The sequence below is a fragment of the Polypterus senegalus genome, chromosome 6 (assembly GCF_016835505.1).
Source record: "Polypterus senegalus isolate Bchr_013 chromosome 6, ASM1683550v1, whole genome shotgun sequence".
Classification (NCBI taxonomy): domain Eukaryota; kingdom Metazoa; phylum Chordata; class Cladistia; order Polypteriformes; family Polypteridae; genus Polypterus; species Polypterus senegalus.
Window position 1 is genome coordinate 192,839,434 of NC_053159.1, and position 21,136 is coordinate 192,860,569.

General features: G+C 52.6%; 1 protein-coding gene across 1 annotated transcript; it reads right to left on the reverse strand.

Annotated features, from left to right (window-relative positions):
* Positions 1-2,166: 2,166 nt before the first annotated feature.
* Positions 2,167-5,168, reverse strand: fzd7b (frizzled class receptor 7b). Its single transcript, XM_039757821.1, has one exon. It carries the CDS (start codon positions 4,351-4,353, stop codon positions 2,692-2,694), a length of 1,662 nt encoding a protein of 553 aa, XP_039613755.1. The 5' UTR covers positions 4,354-5,168; the 3' UTR covers positions 2,167-2,691.
* Positions 5,169-21,136: the final 15,968 nt, after the last annotated feature.

The following is a 21,136-nucleotide window of genomic DNA, read 5'->3' on the forward strand; positions in this document are numbered from 1 at the left end:
GAAACTCGGTCTTCAATCGCACGGCAGGGCCTGCTGGTGCCTTTGTCACGTTGAAGGCTTTTTGTTTTCTGAGCACTTGATTCACTTGTTTGGTGGTCCTTCCCTTCTCTCTCATTTATTTCAAACGATTTCATGATGCACAGGCACATTTAAATGGAAGGCCCTTAGCTGGAGGGCTGCAGGCTCCTTTGTCATTCGCAGCTCATTGTTAACTGATGGCTGGCGACAATGAAAACCCAAATGTACCTCACGAAACCAAAGCAGACCGTTAGGGGCTTCGGGACAAGCGCATCCGCCCACCAAAATGAAGACCAAATAAAACGTACTGCTCTAGTAGGGACTAGGGACGATGAAACGCTGTAGCCACCGTGGACCCCCAGGATTACAGTCGATTACCCCCATTTAGACTTTAAACTGTTTGAGCCTGGGAAAGGCGCTATATAAATAAACTGCATTATTATTAAGACATCTTGAGCCTGGGAAAGGCGCTATATAAATAAACTGCATTATTATTAAGACATCTTGAGCCTGGGAAAGGCGCTATATAAATAAACTGCATTATTATTAAGACACTGAGCCTGGGAAAGGCGCTATAAAAATAAACTGCATTATTATTAGGCACCTTGAACCACTGGAAAGGCGCTATATAAACTGCATTATTATTAAGACATCTTGAGCCCGGGAAAGGCGCTATATAAGCAGCATAATTTTCATCTTGAGACTGGGAAAGGCGCTATATAAATAAACTGCATTATTATTAGGCACCTGGACCATAGGAACGGCGCTATATAAATGAACTGCTTGAGCAAGGCCCTTAACTTGCAATTGCTGAGCGCTTTGAGTATTGAGAAAAGCGCTATATAAATGCAAAGAATTAGTATTATAGACCTGGGAAAGGCGCCATATAAATAAACTGTATTATTATTTAAACATAGGAAAGACGCTATATATACTAATAAGCGCCTTGAACATAGGACTTATAAATGAAATGTATTATTTTTTATTGTTAATTTCGCTTTAGCGGCTCTTCCGATTATTGACGCCGTGTCGTGTAAATCGCACACTGCACGGGCTGCCATCTTCCCGAGCTGCTTGTTCAGGTGCCACAAGGCAGGGACAGCAGCTGGACAGGAGGCCAGCCTGTCGCCCGGTGGACACGGCCACTCACACACGGGACAATCGGCTGAACCTGCGGCTCTTTGGACGACGGCCGAGTCTTTTCACGTGCGCCTCCTGGCTGGTGGGACGAGCTGCCGCCCACCTCCACGTGAAATTCCGACTCCCTCGAGGAGTTTGAGAAGCGCTTGAAGAGCCTCCTGTCTGTTGAATTTCTGAAAGGCGCGAGGTGGGATTTGACGTTTACTGGTGACCCCTGAGGCTCCTCGCCGGCCATATTCCCGCATCAGAGGCTTCATTAACCTAGGCGCCTGACCCTCCCACCGCTGGGACGGGGAATAAAAAACAAAAAAGGGACACCCGGTCAGCCCACGATTAACGGAACGCCGTTGTGGACGTTAAACCCCCTGGGAGAACAGGAAGACCCCAAGAGACCGCGCACATTTTGGGCCAAGCACTGCGCCACTCTGCGACCCAAACTCCTCCCCAAGTGTCTTCGTCTCATTTTTTTTTTTTTAGTATAATAGATGCCGGTACGCCTTCGACCCTGAAACCTTTTGCTATGAATTTGGTGGTCGCCGTTGTACAAATTAGGACCTCCCTCACGCTCGTGTTTAAAATATGGCGCCTTTCAGGGCTAGCAAGTGCGGACGGTTCGCGACCCTATGGGTCATCTTCGCCCACCTCGCCCCTCAAGTAGTTGAGCGTCCCAGGATGGTTGTGCGCCACCGGGGGCGCGCGTGCGCGTAATCGCTGAAGACTTCAAGCAGAATGAAACCTCAGCCACTAACGCCATAACTGCCCCCGGTCACGCGCTCGCCCTGTTTGCCTTCAGAGTATCCGAGACTTCAAGCCAAACCTCGAGATATGCGCGCAGTGGGTGGGAGGGCCGTCGGGGGTCCCGGTCCCGTGGTAAGCTGGCCCCCTTACTCACTGTGGTGCACTCCGCTCTAATGAGGACTGAAGGGTCCACCCAGGAAGTCTTGTAGCAACCCCCCCAAATATAGCGCCATGCGCCTTGAATGAAACGCCAAAGAGGACAGCAGCAGCAGCAGCTAAAATCGGCTTCATTTTATTCCGAGTTGTGTAAACGTTACAGTAAGAAAAACGGGGGGCACTTCTAGCCATGGGGCTCAAGTAAAAACCAGCAAATGGACTTTATAAATACATAAAATATCTCCTTAAAAAAAGGCGAGAGGATATTTACAAAGCAGTCCGCGCGCGAGTGTCCGTCCACGCCAAGTGGACACAGGATTGTCACACAGGTCTGTCACACAGGTCACTCCCGAGTCCTCAAAGAGGGGCACTCGAGCCCTCATCGAGTTGAAATCGTCGACCAGGCTGACCAAATCAGTCATTAAACAAAAGAAGAAGTGTAAAGGCCAAAGGAGCCCGGGGCAGTGCCCAGGCTGGCATTGTGGGCACTGGCCTCAAGTTGTTCACAAACAGCCAAAAAAAGTGTCCTAAAGAGTCTGTGGTGCCAGTCTCTGCCTGGCAGCGCCACCTGATCACAGCGTCCAGCGATAGTAAAGTAACTGTCCAGCTGCACAGTTCACATGCGATTGGCCAGGCCTGTCAAACTGTGGTCTCCCCTTGGTTGGCACTGCCAAGCCGGCTGTAAAACCGACGCCACGACTGCAGGGTCTTCCCCGACCATATCCAGAAGCCCGAGGTGATTCCCACAATCATGGTCATCAGGTATTTGATCATAAATACCGTGAAGTCCGGCGTCATCTGAGCAAAATTATTGGCCGGGCACGGAATGGCAAAGGCCTTGCAGACCTGCATGTGCCAGGTCTTCTCCCACTGGTGCCGGAAGGCCTGCTCATAGAAGTAGCAGGCGATGACGATGGTGGCGGGCACCGTGTACAGGACGCTGAAGACGCCAATGCGTACCATCAGCTTCTCCAGCTTTTCCGTCTTGGTGCCGTCGTGCTTCATGATGGTCCTGATCCGAAAGAGCGAGACGAAACCCGCCAGGAGGAACGAGGTGCCAATGAACAGGTAAACAAAGAGGGGCGCCAAGACAAAGCCCCGCAGCGAGTCCACACTGTAGATGCCCACGTAGCACACCCCTGTCAGGAGGTCCCCGTCCACCTGCCCCATGGCCAAGATGGTGATGGTCTTGATGGCGGGCACGGCCCAGGCGGCCAGGTGGAAGTACTGAGAGTTGGCCTCGATGGCCTCGTGTCCCCACTTCATGCCGGCGGACAGGAACCACGTGAGGGACAGGATGACCCACCAGATGGAGCTGGCCATGCCAAAGAAGTACAGAATCATGAAGAGGATGGTGCAGCCCTCCTTCTTGGTGCCCTGCGCCACGGTCCGGTAGCTGTCGTCGCCAAACTTGTCAATGCAGACCACTTTGTCCTCCAGCAGGAAGCCGGCCGCGTAGGCCACGGCCACCATGAAGTAGCAGCCCGACAAGAAGATGATGGGCCTCTCGGGGTAGCGGAAGCGCCTCATGTCCACCAGGTAGGTCAGCACCGTGAACAGGGTGGACAGGCAGCACAGGATGGACCAGATGCCCACCCAGAGGCGTCCAAACTTGACCTCCTCCTCCCGGAAGTACATGAGGCCGTTCTGCTTCTTGAGCTCGCAGGGCGCGCCGCAGTCCTTCTCCCCGAGAAAGTGGTAGTTGAGGTAGGTGGGCACCTTGAGCTGCCGCGGGCACATAAACGGCTGGTGAGCGGGTCCGGGATGCGACGGCAGGGTGATGAAGTCCGGCAAGTAGGAGGTGGGGTAGGCGGTGGGGTTGGCGGCGTCCGACGTGTTCTGGCCCACGCAGATCTCTCCGGCGCCGTGGACCGGGAAGTTCTCGCAGCGCAGCCTCTCTGGCCACTGGAAGCCGAACTTGTTCATGAGGGCCTCGCAGCCTTGGCGTGCCCGCTCGCACAGGGACCTGCAGGGTGGGATGGCCTGCTCCAGGACGGTGCACACGGGGGCGTACATGGAGCACAGGAAGAACTTGAGCTCGGGCGAGCACTGCACCTTGACCAGCGGGTAGAACTGGTGCACCTCCAGCCCCGCGTCCTCCTGGTTGGTGTGCCCAAGCAAGTTGGGCATGATGGTCTGGTTGTAGGCGATGTCTGTGCAAAGCGGGATGGAGATGGGTTGGCAGAAGCCGTGCTCGGGCACCGAGATGCCCTTCTCGCCATGGTACTGGGCCATGGAGCGGCTAAGGGCCAGGAGCACACAGAGCGGCAGCAGGTAAACAGTCCAGAGGTGGTGGTCCATGTTGGAGCTGCGTGGGGTATCTGGGACCAGGGGGTCCCACTCACAAATCCCAAAGGGGTCTTCAAAAAGTCCGGAGAAAAAAAACAAAAAAAGGCTGCAGGACGGACGGGGTGGCGGGTCAGCCCGAGCAAAGGGTGCGAGCAGCGCGCTCCTCAAATCGCGACCACTGAAAGCAGCTGCTCAGGACCCCCCTCCCCCCATGCCTCGGTCCGGCTGGCAGGAGTTCACACGTACACGGGGCTTGGCTCGTATCCCGATGGCCGCCTTTCGGCTCCACAAGGGCTGCAATTCCAAAGTTCGCTTTCCTTCTCGCTTTACGTGAAGTTCCGTTAGCGCCGGTCGGGTGAGCGCCCCGCTTCTCACTTCACTTTCTCCCAAAGGCGGCCGGTCCGGGGCGCTTGCAGGTCCACTGGTCCGTCCGTCAGTCAGTCAGTCAGTCACTCTCGAACTACGCTCCCCAGATCACACGCTCGGCACCGGGGGGGCTTCACCTGCGGCCGCTCGTCGCCTCCGCGCAGCTCCTCACTTCACGTGCACGCGCCACAGGCTGCTCGGCGCTCAGCTCCGGCGGGACGACTTAGCGGATCCGCACTTTGAGTTTCTTCTCTGCGGCTCTTGAGCGCTTTTCTCCTGGCGCTTTTCCCAGCTCACGGGCCAGCTCTCTAGTGCACGACTCACACACAAACGACGGCCGCTCCGCTGGTCACTCCGAGGGCGCCGCACTCTCCTCTCACACTTTTGCTCTGCTGTGGGGCTCCCTGGCGCACAGTAAATGTGCGGGCGGTTTCCAGGTGCCCCTCATTCACAAGACGGCCCCTCCCCGCGGGGAGCCTCGAAACCAACATCTCGGCCAATCACACGTTTTGTTTTGCCTTCGCTCGTCGCACACCATTGGCTACAGAGCTAAAGCCGAGGGGGTGGAGCGAATGCGACTTTTAAAAGTTGTTTTTTTCCGTGAACTTATTGTGTGACTTTTAATAAAAAAGAATTTCTGAAATAATTAGCGCAGAAGTCGACCTAAATCCTCATCTCGTTATAGCGCTGCTAATCCTCCAACTATGCGTCTGGGAGATTAACGGAAAAGGGGGGGGGGAAGGGCAGTCTGGTCCGGCGGGCGTCCGTTATTTTAATAAAAATTGTTCCTTTTTAATAATGGCGACTTTAAATCAGTGCAGTAAATCCGAAATAAGAACACAAGGTCACGTAACTCGAATTCCAGACAGAAGGCTTCCGCGGTTTAAAACGGTTGGGGTGTGATTTATTATATAGTGACTTAACATCAGTAAATAGTAGTATAGAGTCTTTCACATCCATTGATCTATCTCGTGTATAGTGGCTGCCTGTCTTACAGTGACCTATATGTCTTATATAGTGCCTTTCACACTCATTAGTCATTTATCCCATCTGTTAATTATTTAGTGCCTTTCACATATCGATCACTTCTGTAAAGTGTCTTTCTTGTCTATGAATCTATTTTATAGTGCCTTTCCTATCTCTCTATTATATTGGTCTTTGTGTCTATCTGTCCATCTCTCAAGTATATAGCGCCTTTCATATCGGACAGTCTTTACAGTTCCGTTCCTATCTAATATGCTCTGGCACCTCCCTCTCCATCTGTGAAGTATATAGCGCCTTTCATATCGATCTGTCTCTCTTTATAGTTCCGTTTTTATCCAGCTACCGGTTATAGAGGGCGTTGTAACTATCTGTCCATCTCTCAAGTATATAGCGCCTTAAAGTTCACACTGATCTGTCCATCTTTACGTAGCCCGTTCCAGTTTATGTGTTTCATTCCGCTCATGGTGTGTGGAGCCTATCCAGACAGCACAGAGTGTAAGGCAGGGCTCAGCCATGCAGGCACACCTCGACACTCCCGTAGTCAGTTTGGGTGATCGAACCGACGGTTGAGGATCCTGGACTCCTCTTCATGTGTGTCACTTTTACCTTTTTTTCTGTACAAGTTCAGATGACCATCTGTTACAGGTGGCATCTTTTTTTTTTCCTCCTTAAAAGTCAGTCCACCCATCCAAGGGTCTCTATAGCTGACCCCAGGCCTGGACTGGACGCTTTTGAACCTGAGTCAGTCACAGCCATTCCGCCGCACTGCCATTTCACTTAATCCGCAGTTATCTTCGAAATGAGACCCCCGAGGCAAGCCCTCCCAGCACACAATGGAAGTGGAGGACGTGTAAAACCCCACAAACACAGAATTTGCCCCCAGACCCCCGTCGTTCCTCTGTGCTCATTTACAATTGATCTGTTTTAATCACGGCAACAATAAAGCGCCTTTCAGTTGAAATTGATAGTCCTTGATGGCTCTTTATTGTCTCGCCGTGTGTGTGATGGTGGGCTACAGTGGGCTGTCGTCCCGTTTAGGCTTTATTCTTTCTCTGAGCTACCAGGGGATAATCCGGTGTCCAGGTCTCTTCATGTCACCCCTGGACTGATAAGCCCTTACATTTTCACTGGCTCGCTCAGCGACACAACCTTTGTATTTTATATAGCGCCTTCCCTCCAAAACATCTTTATGAAGCACTTCACCTTACGTGACTTGTGAGCAATGGCTGACAAAAGACCCCCAATAAGGACTGACACCTGGAGGCGACGATTAGACCCAAATGAGCGCTGGGGGCTTCGGGCCGCGACATCGACGCTCTAATTAGTGTCGCACAGAAGGGCGCTGATTGCTTCATCCTGCTAATTTGATTCAATCAAGACGCGCCAAGTGCGAAAACGCGCCTCGGAAACCGAAAGCGAGCGCGGGAAGCAAAATTAACGAGAAGTTCGAAAGAAATGCGCGCGCTCGTTTAATCAGTGGCTTCGCTAATCAAGCAACTCGGCGCGCACTTCGGATACGTTTTGAGGGGCGTGGCTTCGCGGGCTCCAGTGGAGTGGGCGTGTCTTTTCGCTTACTGCTCCTCACCTCCTGGGACGCTTGTGGAGTAAAGGGGGCGTGTCTTCGGAGTAGAACCCGAACTTGCGATGGTCGCACATGGCGAGTCCAACAAAGCCGTCTGTCCGTGCGTCTGTCCCTTTTTAAATCTCCTTTCGTCCCGGGTGTCCTTGGGATGTGTGGTGTAGGCCGTGAATGCACACAAACTTCCATGTCTCTCCCTTTGTGTAAAGCGCCTTTCACGTTAACTTTAACAGACTGCGGGCAGGCAACACTCCACGCAAGCGCGCTGCATTTGCATTTTCGCTCTTATCACTTTTTGTTAAGTTGAAGTGATGTAGTGGCCCGCAGTGACAGGGACATCTAGAGTGGCGTTTGAGCGCTGGACTGTAATCATCTGAGAAGAGTGAGGACACGCAGTGGGCACATCAAGGGAGGCACCCACCAGACGAGTTGGCTCTCCTGGCACTCATAGGTCTATGAGACGACGTGCTGGAGGGAATATTGAGAGAATAGCGGAGGGCAAAGCTGTTCTTGTGTTCTTTCTCATAACTTTTTAATATGGCGCCTTTCCACACTTGGCGTGAAGGAGCTAAGAGTCAAAAGTGGGGAGTAGTTGGCAGGAGGCATTGTGGGGGAGTTTATCAAGTTCAAATTGTCTCTGATTCCCATAAAACCCCAACGGTGTCTCCTAATTGTGCAAAAGTCTCCTGATGGCAGCTGCAGTGCCCTGAAAGACGCTATATAAAATAAGTATTGACCATAACCAACAACATTAGATTGAATGGTGAAGCTGTGATAGGCTTCGGCCCCCGCTGTGAGTTACACAACTTTCAGAATGTCGTATTGGCATCACACCTGGGGATTTGCTGGACTTCACTTCACACGAGTGTCCAGCTTATGTGTGTTGGTCAGTCCTGTCCTGTCTGATGGCCCTCATTACAACAGCTGGGACCCTGAGGGGCCACTTGTGAAGATGTGATCTTGACCATGAGGAGTGCTACTATGTATTTATCTATCATGTAATATAGTGCCTTTCATTTCTGTCTATCTATCTATTATATAGTGCCTTTCATTTCTGTCTATCTATCTATCTATCTATCTATCTATCTATCTATCTATCTATTATATAGTGCCTTTCATTTCTATCTATCTATCTATCTATCTATCTATCTATCTATCTATCTATCTATCTATCTATCTATCTATTCTGGTAATCTTGTTTTGACTCACACTAACCTGCACTCTATGGGTGACAGGGCCTTCAGCTCCATAGCACCCAGAACTTTGGAATGACATCCTGAAATTAATTAGATCAGCTGACTCCATCCATCTATCCATCCATCCATTATAGAAGCCGTTATATCCTAACTACAGGGTCACGGGGGTCTGCAGGAGCCAATCCCAGCAGCACAGAGCACAAGGCAGGAAACAAACCCCAGGCGGGGTGCCAGCCCACCATAGTGTAGTGTCTTTCTCTCTCTAAAACACTATTGTTACCTTCATCCCTCCCTGGTGCCCCCTTGGCAGCACAGCTCCCCTGGTCTCCCCAGACTGTGTGAGGTGTGGGTATAGTGGGCAGGGGGGCTTTGTGGGGGTGTTTATCAAGTTCAGATGATCTCTGATTCCCATAATGGTGTCTCCTAATTCAGAGACCCATGTGTACCTGACAGTGTGACCGCATGTCACCTTGTTCCTTTCATATAACACTCCTGTTTGTTTGGACAGCAGAGGTGGAGGGTACGGTGCCCCCTTATGTCCCATCCTATTGTGGTTTCTCTTGTGATTAAGGCCATGGCCTGAGCTGCTATATTTGCCCTTGAGCCCACCCCTGTCTTTCTGCTGTTTGCCTTTTGGGGTCTAAGCCACTTGGCGTCATCACTAATGGCACAGGTGGCCGAGCAGCTGCAGAGCTGGCCTGGACACTACAGGCGGTGGGCTCAATCTCTGTCCGAGACCCTCCATGAGTTAGTTTTGTGCCATATAGTAACTGAAAAGCCCTCTGGTGTGACTCTCAAATACATAAATGCCCCAGGATGCCCCCCAGCGTGTGCCTCCCAGACCAGGCCTGTCTGCACGTCTGCCAAGGTGCTTTGGGCGCCCAGCGAGTCCTCCTGCCTTCCCGCGGTGAAACCTGAGAAGTTCGGCTGCCGTCTGCTCCACGCCGAAAGTGCAAACACGAGAGGAATGTTCGCTGTCAATTGAGAAGCCCTCCGCTGACTGGCCTCCTTGTGGCTCTGGGCACGCTGGCCTCTGGACTCCTCTAAATGGATGTCTGTGTCCACGGTGGGCGGTGGTGCTGACCCCTGCCCATTAGCTCTGTGGTCCTGCCTGAATGTCCGGCTCTTTAGGGGAGCTTGGTGTTAAGAAGGCAGCTGGCCAACGTGTCCACCACACTGCGGACATCGCGTGTCACTCATATAGGAGCCGACATGTAGGACCCTATAGGACTCGAGCCCAAGGTTAGTCGGAGAGACTCTGAGCCCACCATCTTTAGTCATTTGACCCCGGGGACAATGAGCATGTCTTCTGGTGGAGGTGCACATGGCCCCTGTGCTGTCCTGGGTGTCACACCCATGTCATGGGACTGCCTTGACCCCAGGGACAATCCAGATGAGCCCACCTCTTCCTCTTATAGTGCTGGTCAATGTCAGATGTCGTATCCTGGCCTCAGTGACATTCTGGGACACTGCCATGCTCACAACTTGACATGCTGACCAGCTAACAAGTGGACTCTGCCCTGGGCTGGACTAGTAATGACCCCCAAGCCTGTCCCCTTTCATTCTGGTTCTTGTCATTACAGAATCTTCCCCAGTATGTCTGACTTCAGCCCACACGTCCTGCTTGTCACACTCAGAGGTGGCCTCCTTGGCACAATGCAGCTCACATCATCTGACCTCTCCTGGTGGTCCTTGACCATAAATGTCCCACCTTCTCCTCAGTGACACCACCATGTCACAATGACATTCATCTCAACGTCACATACTGGAGCCCACCTCTACCTCTGCTGGTTGGGCAAATGAACTGACCTCACCGTGTCCACATCACTGCTGATCCTTACTCGAGTGGACTCTGGGGTCTCCTCTGATCCTGCCCAGTTCACACTGGCTGTCAGCCTCATAGAGCTAGGGTCTCACACTGGAATTTCACCCCCAATGTCCAGACTTGGCATGGTGACATTCTGGGACACAGTCTTGTGCCAGGACTTACAGAAACTGCCAAGCTAATAAAAGCACTTGGTCCCAGTTGAGTCTTCCCAGTATCCACTGGTACAAAACCCCTGACCCTCTAGGGTTATGCCTCAGATTGTTCCACGGCATATCTTTCACATGTCCTGCTCCTCACATCCAGAGATGGCCTCCTTAGCACTACTCTGCTCATGTCACCTGACATCTCATGGTGGTGCTTGACCCCAGATGTCCTGTCTAACCTTGAGTGGCATAGTGTTACACTGCCCAGCTCACAACTGGCCATGCTGTCCAGCTAATAAGTATACACTGGTACAAGGCCCCAAACCTCTCACCTTTCATACTGGATCCTGTCATTCCAGAATCTTCCATGGTGTATTTGGCTTTGGCCCACACGTCGTTCTCATCACACCCAGAGGTGACCTCTTTGGCACTGCTCAGCTCATCATGTCACCTCACCTCTCATGGTGGTCCTTGACCCCAGATGTCCCGCCAGCTCCTTAGTGACACCACCAGGTCATACTGGCATTCATCTCACTTGATCCTCATCATCACATCACATCTCAGCATGTCGAGATTTGCACCCCTCGGCACCACCTGGGACTCACCTTCTGGTCCCAGACATCCAGCTTTGCACCCAGGGTTGCCTTCCTCCATATTTCCCAACAGGACATCCTTCTTCTTGATGGTCCTCGACCTGGCGGCCCCTCCATCTTCCCATCTGTCAGCTTTGCCCTCCCTGTATGTCCAGTGCCAGCGCTCTGCCTGAGTGGTGTGACTAAACTGAGAATTGTGGTTGTGCCCAAAGAGGCCCCAAACAGGTTCTGAGGTCCCCATTTCTGGAAGTGGCACTGCGCTCTGTGACCCGCTGGCAGCCTGCAGAGTTTAGCGGGCGACTCGCCGCGTGCGTTTAATTAAAACATTTGGAGGGCCGAGTGGTCGCCGCCTAAAATAACATTTCTAAAGCTCCCAAGGAATTTCGAGCTCCGGTGAAAACATTTTTTTGATCGTGGTGCATGAATATGAATGAAGGTGACGCTGCGCCAGCCCTTGTGTGTCCGTGTGTGTGTGTGTGTGTCTGCTACTGCTGCTCTGACGGGTGGGATCCTGAGGGGGGCCCAATCCGCTTTGGTGGTTTCATCAGTGAGAAGAGGAGGAGTGACCTCCGCACTCAAGAGGGGGTCTAACATCGACAGATCACCCACCCCAGCAGCTGAATGCCAGCCTAATGCAGCACACTAATGTTGTGCCCACCCCACTAAGCCCTGCCCCGTGGAAGCCACCCACTGGAAAGATAAAGCGTGAAGTCTCCATTTGCCTCCCAGGGCCTTATGCCCATTTCTGTAGTTTGTCAGAGCGCCCCCTAGTGTGTATCTGCTGGAGTACATTATGCAGGGGCTCCTTGTCCAAGAGGGTCTTCTCCGTGAGCTCTCTGCTGCACTGACCTGAGGGGGGCGCCGTGCCGCATTTCCTACCTTTATACTTTCAGCCACTTCAGGCAGTGCAGCGGTCTGATGAATGTCATCCGGGGGTCCCACTGAAGTTGGCCAATGCCTTGCGCCCTTATGGAGAACTCGGAGTTTTTTATGGATAACACGAGCTCTTTCATTCTAGCCCGCCATTCTCGCCGGATTCCCAATGGACGGCTGCTTCCCAGTTATTAATTACAGCGTAAACATGTATGTCGTCTGATAGCTCGGGAATGAGCTGCCCCCCCCACCCAATGGCGTCTTTAGGGAATTCTCCATGACGGCTGTGAAATGACTGGATCTGTCAGCTCCCTCTGCATGGTGCTAATTTCCAACGTCTTTCAGAGCCGCATTCCAGGAGAAAGTGATTTCCGACTGCTGCTTCAGCAGATTCCGTCTTTTACCCCCCCACTCGATCTGCGATCAAAGTTAGGAAAAAGTGAGAGGGGGGGTCCAGGGGCCCCTCAAAGGGACCCTCTGAGGAAGTACCACCTGTCCTATAGAATGGCCACTTCTGAAAGGACACCTGTGTCTTGGAGAGCACGATGCCCACCACCTCCATCACCACACCCCCACTCCACTTTGACTGACACCTCTGCATCCTTCTGGTGGGCTTTCTATCCTGTACATGGGACCCTTTGACAAAGTAACACCTATTTGGAGGGGAGCCTTTTCTGGAAGGGGACCTGTGTATTTGGGAACCCTTACTCTCTGTAGGTGAAATTGCCCATTGTTCTGAGACCCCCGCACGTTATTTAAATAAGACCCCCATCTTATACACGACAGCCCTTCATCTGAACTGCTCATCGTGTTTAGAAATCCGTGTCACATCCCGTTTGATTTCAAGGGGTCCCTGTTGGTGGGAAATGTCCTGTAGATGAGAGCCCCTCTGGGTGTCACTCAGAGTCTGGACACTCGCCTGTCTCAGGTGGCTGGCTGTGTGACACCAGATGGCTTCTTTGCCCACCAGGACCCTTAGTTTCCCACCCATCCCCCCGAGGACCCTAATCCAGGTATCTTCCTGTCTTCCTCATTCCTCACCCTCCTTTGTCTCTTCTTCATCATCAACTTCACTTTGAATTCTGCAACCCCTATGCCCGCCTCTCCTCCTCCTCACCCTGCCCTTTAACCCCTTCTTGTACCTCAGGTCTGTCACCCCTGAGTCCTGGGGGAAGTGACGAGGTCCCGGTGATTAAAAATGAATGGCACGAGGAAGGCTGCGGTCAGAGCCAGGAGAGCGGCGTCTGTCTTCATTTAATAAGCCGCCGAGTCTGTGGGAGAAGATGAAAGCGTCGGAGCAGCATTGATATTCCGCCGGAGCGCCGGCGTTCCAGAGGCTCATGTTTAATTTATCAGTGCTGTCTCCGGCACGGGGGCTCATCTTGTTTTAATTGAGCTGATGCTGCCCGGCTGAAACATCTGGACGTTTGGGGTTCAAGTGGAGCGTTTCTGGAGTGGGTGGCTGATGCAGATGCTACAGGGTTCTGATGCAGCGCACTGGTGTTGTGCCCACTCTGGTAAGAGTGACCCACTGCGTGAATGGCGCCCCCAGCAGACCAGGAGATGCCCATCCTGTGTTTGCCGTCACCATCACCTTTGCCTTCCCAGACCTTTAGAGTTTTTCTGGAGTGTGACAGAGCGCCCCCTAGGGTGTACTGGCTAGAAGTGAGGAAAGCATAAATGTCCAGGTGAGCCTCATTGTCCAAGATGGTCTCCTCCTTGAATTCTGCGTCTGAATGCTGTGCGTAAACCACTGGCCTGAGGGGGGCGCTGTGCTGCATGACTGCCTTTCCTTCCTTTCTACTTTCAGCCCCTTCAGGCGGCCCACCATTGGTCTTTTAAGGCCCTGCCTGGGTCTTCTCTTTTCTTTCTCCAGAGATTGGACCCGTCAGACAAACAAGAGGAGGAGTTTTGGGTGCTTGGCCTGGGATGGTGAGTGGGAGAAGTGGAGAGGGCAGAGGGGATGTTGACCCCAGGGGTCAGAGTGGGAGGATGCTGACCCTGCACTCTGTTTATCCCATGTCAATGCCTGATGATATCCAGACCACCGGCTCATGCTGTCGAGGACGGCCATTGCAGTGCCTTTGCTTCTGGATTTGAAACTCTCCCCCAGTGAAATGGACCTAAAGGCGCTATATAATTCAGACCCCAGGCTGCCTCCATGGGGCCCACAGTAGTGGTGAATATTGTCATGAATTCATACAGTAAGTGACGATACGAGGGGGAGGAAGGCAGATCTGGACATGTCCTGGGGGCTCTCTGGGGGTCTCTTGAAAGGCACTATATACCCCACCTCTTTAACAAGAGGCTCTGTGATGTCAGAGCACCTGGTCATCCAGCCCTAATCTTAATCGGCAGTTAAGGATTTGGGAACAATGAAGCTCCCCCTTAGAGGGTCCACCCTGCTGTCCCTTGTCCCCAGTCTGCTTCAGCATGGTCACCTCCACAGCAAGGGCCATCTTCACTCAAGCAGGTCAGCACTCTGCCTCAGGAGAAGTGCGGGCCCCCTGACCAGGTCCAGTACGTTCTGACCAATTAAGGTCAGCCATGAGCGTCCCCCTCTGGACTGTGTAATGTCGCCCGAACAGCGAGGATCTGCACTTAATCGAAATCAAAAAGCGGCAGAACTTTACAAAGGTGGGCCGCATTGTTCCCAGGCCGAGCGAGGGGCCAACTCCTTGTGACCTCTCTGAGCTCCAAGGCTCTTGTGACAAATAATCCCTTTGTGCTGTGGCAGCATGCAAATGGGGGCTTTTTGTCGGGTAGATTTGCTGCTGCAGGGGTGGGGGGAGATGCAGTGGGAGAGGTGGGGGAGGGGCAGCTGGAGTTTGGCCTGCCAGGAAATGAAGGAAGGAAAGTGGGGGGGGTGGGGTGGATGGGGTGTAGGGGCAGGAGTGAAACAGTGATGTGAGACCACCTCGGGGGGGCAGGAGTGTGTGAATCAGGGGTGACACAGCGCTGTAGGGTGAGAGAGATGGGCATGAAGTCTGTTGACTGTGGTAGTAACGTGCCGCTGTGTGGAGTGAGGCGGGTGGTACACGCTGGCACGGTGAGGCTTTGCCAACTCAAGGGTAGACATGTGAAGTATGTTGGCGCCATGTAAGGGCATGCAGAGTGACATTGAAAAGTGGCACTAAATGGGTAAGCTGGGAGGAATAATGATGTCAGTTTGGAGCCCTAGGTGGTAGATGGATATCACCCTTCGTTGTCAATAGTGGGTAGTTGGTATTAAGAGACTATGATGATTGGGGGGTCCCCCTCAATACCCCCTTCAATAACAAACAGAGCCCTTTTGCTGTGCTTACTTTTACTTTCATAAACGGTGCCCCCTTGGGTTGACGTTCGTTAATGGTGCCCACTCATCATCATCATCATCAGAGTCTGACAACCAGCATCCCCTCAGGGTCCACAGAGTGCACCCCTTTCATAAATGGCGCCCCTCAGATTATGGCATCCTAGGCAGCCGCCTACATCGCCTAATGGATTGAAGGCAGTGGGGTGAGCCATGTGGAGTGAGGCAGGGTGACACAAGACTCTAAAGTGAGCCGCTGTCACGTGTGGTGAGCAATGTGGGTCTGAACTTGGGTGACGTGCAACTCCATGTGAAATTCAACAGCTCTGTTCAGGAAGAGGGTCATGTCACCCCATATGGAGTGAGGCAGAGTGACACAAGATGGTAAGGCGGGCGTCTACCAATCAACAGAGTCAAGCTTTGTGGAGTACTTTGGCACTCTGTCTGTAAGGTGATGGAGTGGGGCACCATGATGTGGCACTAAAAGGGTGAGGTAGGCATATGGAAGACAATAAAGTGGAGGTCACACAAAGCATTGTCAGTCCTGTGGAGTGAGCATCACGTGATGCCGAGTGACACAAGCATCTGTACAGGGTACCTTAGTCATCTGCAGGGTGACAATGCCACTCTGACAAATCCAGCAGACTGGTGTGAGGCAGTTTAATGAAGGCCAGTCCTGGGTGGAGGAGCAATATGGAGTGAGGCGGAGTGACATGAGAACAAGCGGAGTGAGACATGGTGACATATGAGCCTCTTGTTAATTGATGTGGTGACACGAGGATGTGTGGAATGAGCAAGCATGACATGTAGGTTACATGGAGACGGGTCAACGTCACTCCCATGTGGGGACACTGAAGAGGTGCGCAGCACGGTAGAGTGACAGAGAGAGAATGTGTGTGACTTGAGGCAGTCTGGAGTGGGACAGAGTGATGCGAGGGGACATCAGGCTATGTGAGGTGGTGGTCTTTTGAGTGATGAGAAACCTGTCAGCTACATGGGCCGAGACAGCTGGAGTGCAGCAGAGTGACATAGTAGGACAGTGACACGTGCCTCTGGGGTGAGATGTAGTTGTGCAGGGCTGTGTGCAGCGAGCGTCTCACCAGTTTAATGTCGTGCACTCAGAACTATGAGAGTTGACAGAAGTCATGACAAGTGTCAGCACAGAGTGTGGCACGGCGAGGAAGGCACTATCCTCGAAATTGGCACTGTCCACTGTTCACGGCACTGGACACCGTGTGGCCTCTTCCACCCCACTGGCATGATGATCATTCAGGTCCCAAACATCTCACACGGGACGCCCCCACACACTCCTGGCACTAATCTGACCTCCCCTGCCTGCCTGCAACACGCTGACCTTTGCCCCCTGGCGCTCTCACTGCAGGCAAGAGGAATTTTCCCTGTGGCTGACCATCTCTGTCATTCCAAACACATCTAATGGGCTTCCATTAATTCAACAAATGAAAAGAATGGCTGGGCATCCATTAGCGCCTCGTCCAGGGCCGTTAGTATGATAAGATCAGCCCACGGTGGGACAGCCATGAGGGCCTCCGCTGGCCAGGCTCGCCAACACCTGGGGGTGCACACTGGGCCTGGAGCTGACCTCACCGGACTGAGACGTGGACCAGGAATGAGGAGAGAAGGGCTGGCCAGTTTAGGGGGTCAGATGAGGCCAGTCTGCCTGCCATCTGCTGTGTGGCTCACGGTATTGGGTGGGGGGGGGCCTGCCATGTCATGTGACCTGGAGTGGGGCTCACTAGGACAAGAGGTGGGCAAGGGCCAGTGTGTAACTAGGTGTGGGGGTATGAACAGGGCATAGGGTGCCAGTTTGTAATTTGCTGCATTGCTCATTAAACTGGGTAGGGGATCTGCTTTGGAGTGTGCCCTGGCGTGGGACGCACTGGGTGAAGTGGAGGACCTGGTCCAGTATGTGACCGAGAGGGTAAAGTAAAGCTGACCAGGCTAGGCGGATGACCAAGTCCAGTTGTAATCTGGTGTGTGGGTCACTGAACTGCTATGGTGTGGGACCTGGAGTGGGGCTCACTGGACTGAGTAATGGACCAGGTTAAGGAGACCAAGGCTGTCAGGCTTAGGTGCTTGACTAGGTCCAGTGGCGGGAGAAGTGGGACTCACTGGACTGAGAAGTGGACGGGTCCAGAATGTGACGGGGTGAGAATCACTGGACTTACTGACCAAGTCCAGTTTGAAATCTGCCGTGTATGGGTGGCGGAACCCTGATGCTATGTGACCTTGAGTGGGCTTCATTGGGACTGAGAGGTGGAAAATGACCAGTATGTGACCAGGACTGGACATCTCTGGACGTAGAGTGAGGCGGCCACAGTAGTTGGTGGGCTGAGTCCAGTTTGTAAATTGTAAGGTAGGTCACTGAACTGGGTGGGGGGCCAAGTCCAGCATGTAATCAGGACTGGGGCTCACTGGATTGAGAAAGGGATCCTGTCCAGTATGTGACTTGTAGGGGGGCTCCTGAAATGTAGATCAGGCTCAGCATGTGACCAGCACCTGGGGTCACCGGACTAAGAGGTGGGCCATGTCCAGTATGTGACCAGCACTGGAGATCTCTGGACATAAAGGCCTTACTGTATGGTTGGCCAAATCCTGCATGTAATCTGTAGGAAGGTCACTGAACTGGGTGGAGGACCAAGTCCAGCATGTGACCTGGAGTGGGGCTGACTGGACTGGGAGGAGGGCCAAGTCCTGGACTTGAGATTACTGTCCACGCTAGGTGGTTGACCAAGTCCAGTTTATAACCTGGCATGGAGTTAAGGGCCAGATCCACTATGTGCTGTGACCGCTAGCTGGGTCAGCCCTGCCACCAGCAGAACAGCCCTCTGCACTGGACGCTGGCTTTGGGGCCCCTCACTGCGCCAACATGCCAGTCATGGACTAACAACCCTCGCATACAGACAGCTCAGGCTTTTCTCTTGGTGTGCCCTGGCAGCCCCCCCACCATGGACCCATCTTTCAGCGGCCGGCCCTCCCCGCTCAGGTTTCGCTTTCTGCCCCCTTTGTGAAGCCCCCTGTGTTTCTTTCTGCCTCTTTGCTGCCAGTAATCTATTCCTCCCCTTAAGCCCACCTTGCATGAGAAAAGGCAAAGTGGGGACAAAAAGCCGAGTGTTCCACCTTCATAAATATTAATGAGGCCCACCCCTTCCCATTTAGCACTGGAGACTGGGAGGAATTTGCCCCTTTTTCACATGCCAGACGTTCCCTGAGGAGAAACGAGAAGACCCTGGGAACCCTGGCAGCAGACACACTGGCCAGGCAGAGCGGGCAAGGCCCTGACCTCTGGGACCCGGGGGGTCAGCACTCATCCTGCGAGCCCACCCCCGCGGCCTGCCAGTCTGTCACTGTGCCCCCCTTGTTCCGACAGACTTTGATGTGATCCTCGCACACGTTGTGATTGTGATTGCTGTGAAGGTGCTATATGGACTGAACTTTGAATTCCGGAGTGGCATGTAAGGCTGGCCACACCATGAAAGGCACAATAGAATGTTATGCTGCTGGCCTTGTCAAAGGCGCTATATACTGTGGCACTGGTCCTTTGTGCCCAGGCTCTCTGGCAAACTTCCACTGACGCATTCTGTATTACCGCCCCCCCCTACCCCGGGGTGGAGGAAGCCGCCTGCTTCGCTTGGGCGCTCCGTCCAGCTGGGTAAACACCCTTGGGGGGCGGCTCACTTCCTCCTGTTTTTTTTAGGAAGTTACTGATTTACACTTGGGGGTCGGGGCTTAAACATCCACCGTCACGGAGCAGCTTGGGTTTCCACTCCACTCGGGTGAATCTGCGCCAGTGAAGCGTTTGACCACCTGAGCAAGCCGCTTCCCAGTGAAAACACGGCCAGCCGAAAGTGACCTCTCAAAGTGACAGCGGGCTGTGGTTTGGTCAGCTGCTGGGGTCACTGCCTGCCTGGTGGGGGGCGGGGGGCTGCAGGATATTTTTCTTTCCACCTCATGCTGTTCAGGGAGCTGAGCACGAGAAGGGCAGAGGGGTCCAGTGGTCACTCTGTGGCCTGTCCCCTGCATAGTACTCACAGTCTCGGGGATCAGCCCTGCATTTAGTGGTCAGTCTCAGACATTTCACATCTAATGCCCATATGGTACTCTCACCCGGTCTTAGATTTGTCCTTTGGTCATTCTCAGGCAACAGCCGTGCATTGTGGTCAGTCTTAAGTCTCGCAAGGCCGCTGACTGGTCACTTTGAGATATCAGACCTGCATATGATGGTCAGCCACAGAAGTGGCCACTGGCCTGACGTCCATATAGTACTCATTCAAAGTCTTAGATTTGTCCTCTAGTCATTCTCAGATATCAAGACTGTGTTGTGGTCAGTCTTAAGTCTCCGAATGTCAATGTCCACTGGTCAGTCTCATACTGCAGCACTTGTGCAAGGGTGAACACTTTTACACCGGTCACTCTTGGGCATCAGACCTGCATGCATTAGCCAGCATGTCCATTGGTCAGTTTCATATCTGATGTTAGTACATTGACAGGTCACTTTCAGGCATCAGACCTGCATACGATGGTCAGTGACAGGAATGTCCATTGGTCAGTTTCATATCTGATGCCCTTACTGTCCTCGGGTCATTCTCAGACATCGGGCCTGTGCTGTGGTCAGTCTCAGAAATGTCCATTGGCCAGTCTCAGACCTGATGCCTAAATCATATTCATACAAGACTGGACACTTTTTTACAGGTCACTCTCAGCCATCAGACCTGCATATAATGGTCAGTCTCAGTAACGACCTTTGGACAGTTTCATATTTGATACCTGTATATCCACAGGCCACTCTCAGGCATCAGCCCTGAATGTAGTGGTCAGTCCTAGCTGGCATTGGTCAATTTCATACAGTATTTGATACCTGTATCTTACTGGTACAAGGCATTGAGATTTGTTCAGATGTTACTTTTAGGTGTCAGATTTGTCTCATATCTGACCATTAGTCCTAACGGTCAATACAGTGGACACTCCTGGACATCAGACCTGCATTAAGTGGTCATTTTCATGACGGGTGTCTACACAAGGGTGTTGCAAGATCTGGCCATAGTTCACTCTTGGGCATCAGCCTTGTAAATAGTGGTCAGTTGTGGGTCTCAGAAATGGCCACTGGTCAGTTTCACATCTGATGCTGTATGGTTTGTCCAGGAGTCACAGTCAAATATTAGGCCTGGACTGTGGCCAGTCTCAAGTCTCAGATCTGTTCATTGGTCAGTTTCATGTCCGTAGACCCCCCTCAAGTGTCCCAGTATATAGTGGCCAGTCTCAGGTGCATCGGTCAGTTTCATACTTGACAGCTGTAGAGTCCTGACATAAGGCCATCGATTTGTGGAGAGGCCACTTTCAGGTATCAGTCTCAAGTGTCAGACCTGTCCTTTGCTCAGTCACATATGTGACATCTGTACAGAAGTCACACATGGCCACAGACTTGTTCAGATGTCACTCTAGATTTTAAACTGCCCGGCGGTCATTCACTGGCTTCTTACCTTTATGATCATCATACTGATTCACAGACACAGTGGGCAGTTTTAGGTTTCAGAAATGTTTAGTGGTCACTTTCAGGCCTCACACATGTATAATATTAATAAAATGGGTGGTCTTGCGGTCATTTTCAGGCCTCAGATGCGGTCAGTTTAAGTCCTTAAATGAGCTCAGAGGTCTCTGTCTGGCCTGATGTCCGTAGCGTAGCCATGCAAGGTCACTCACCTGGCCAGAGTTGAGCATCTGGCCTCTTACCCAGACAGAAATGCTTAGTGGTCACTTCCAGGCTCAACACCTGCCTTGTCGTGTGGCCACTTCCAGGCCTTAGACCCACAGTCCTCTAAACTGTCCAGTGGTCACTGCCAAGCCTTATACCTATGTAGTAGTGGCAGAAGGCTGGAGACTCCCACAGTGGTCACTCTCATACTTCACTAAAGGCCTGATATCT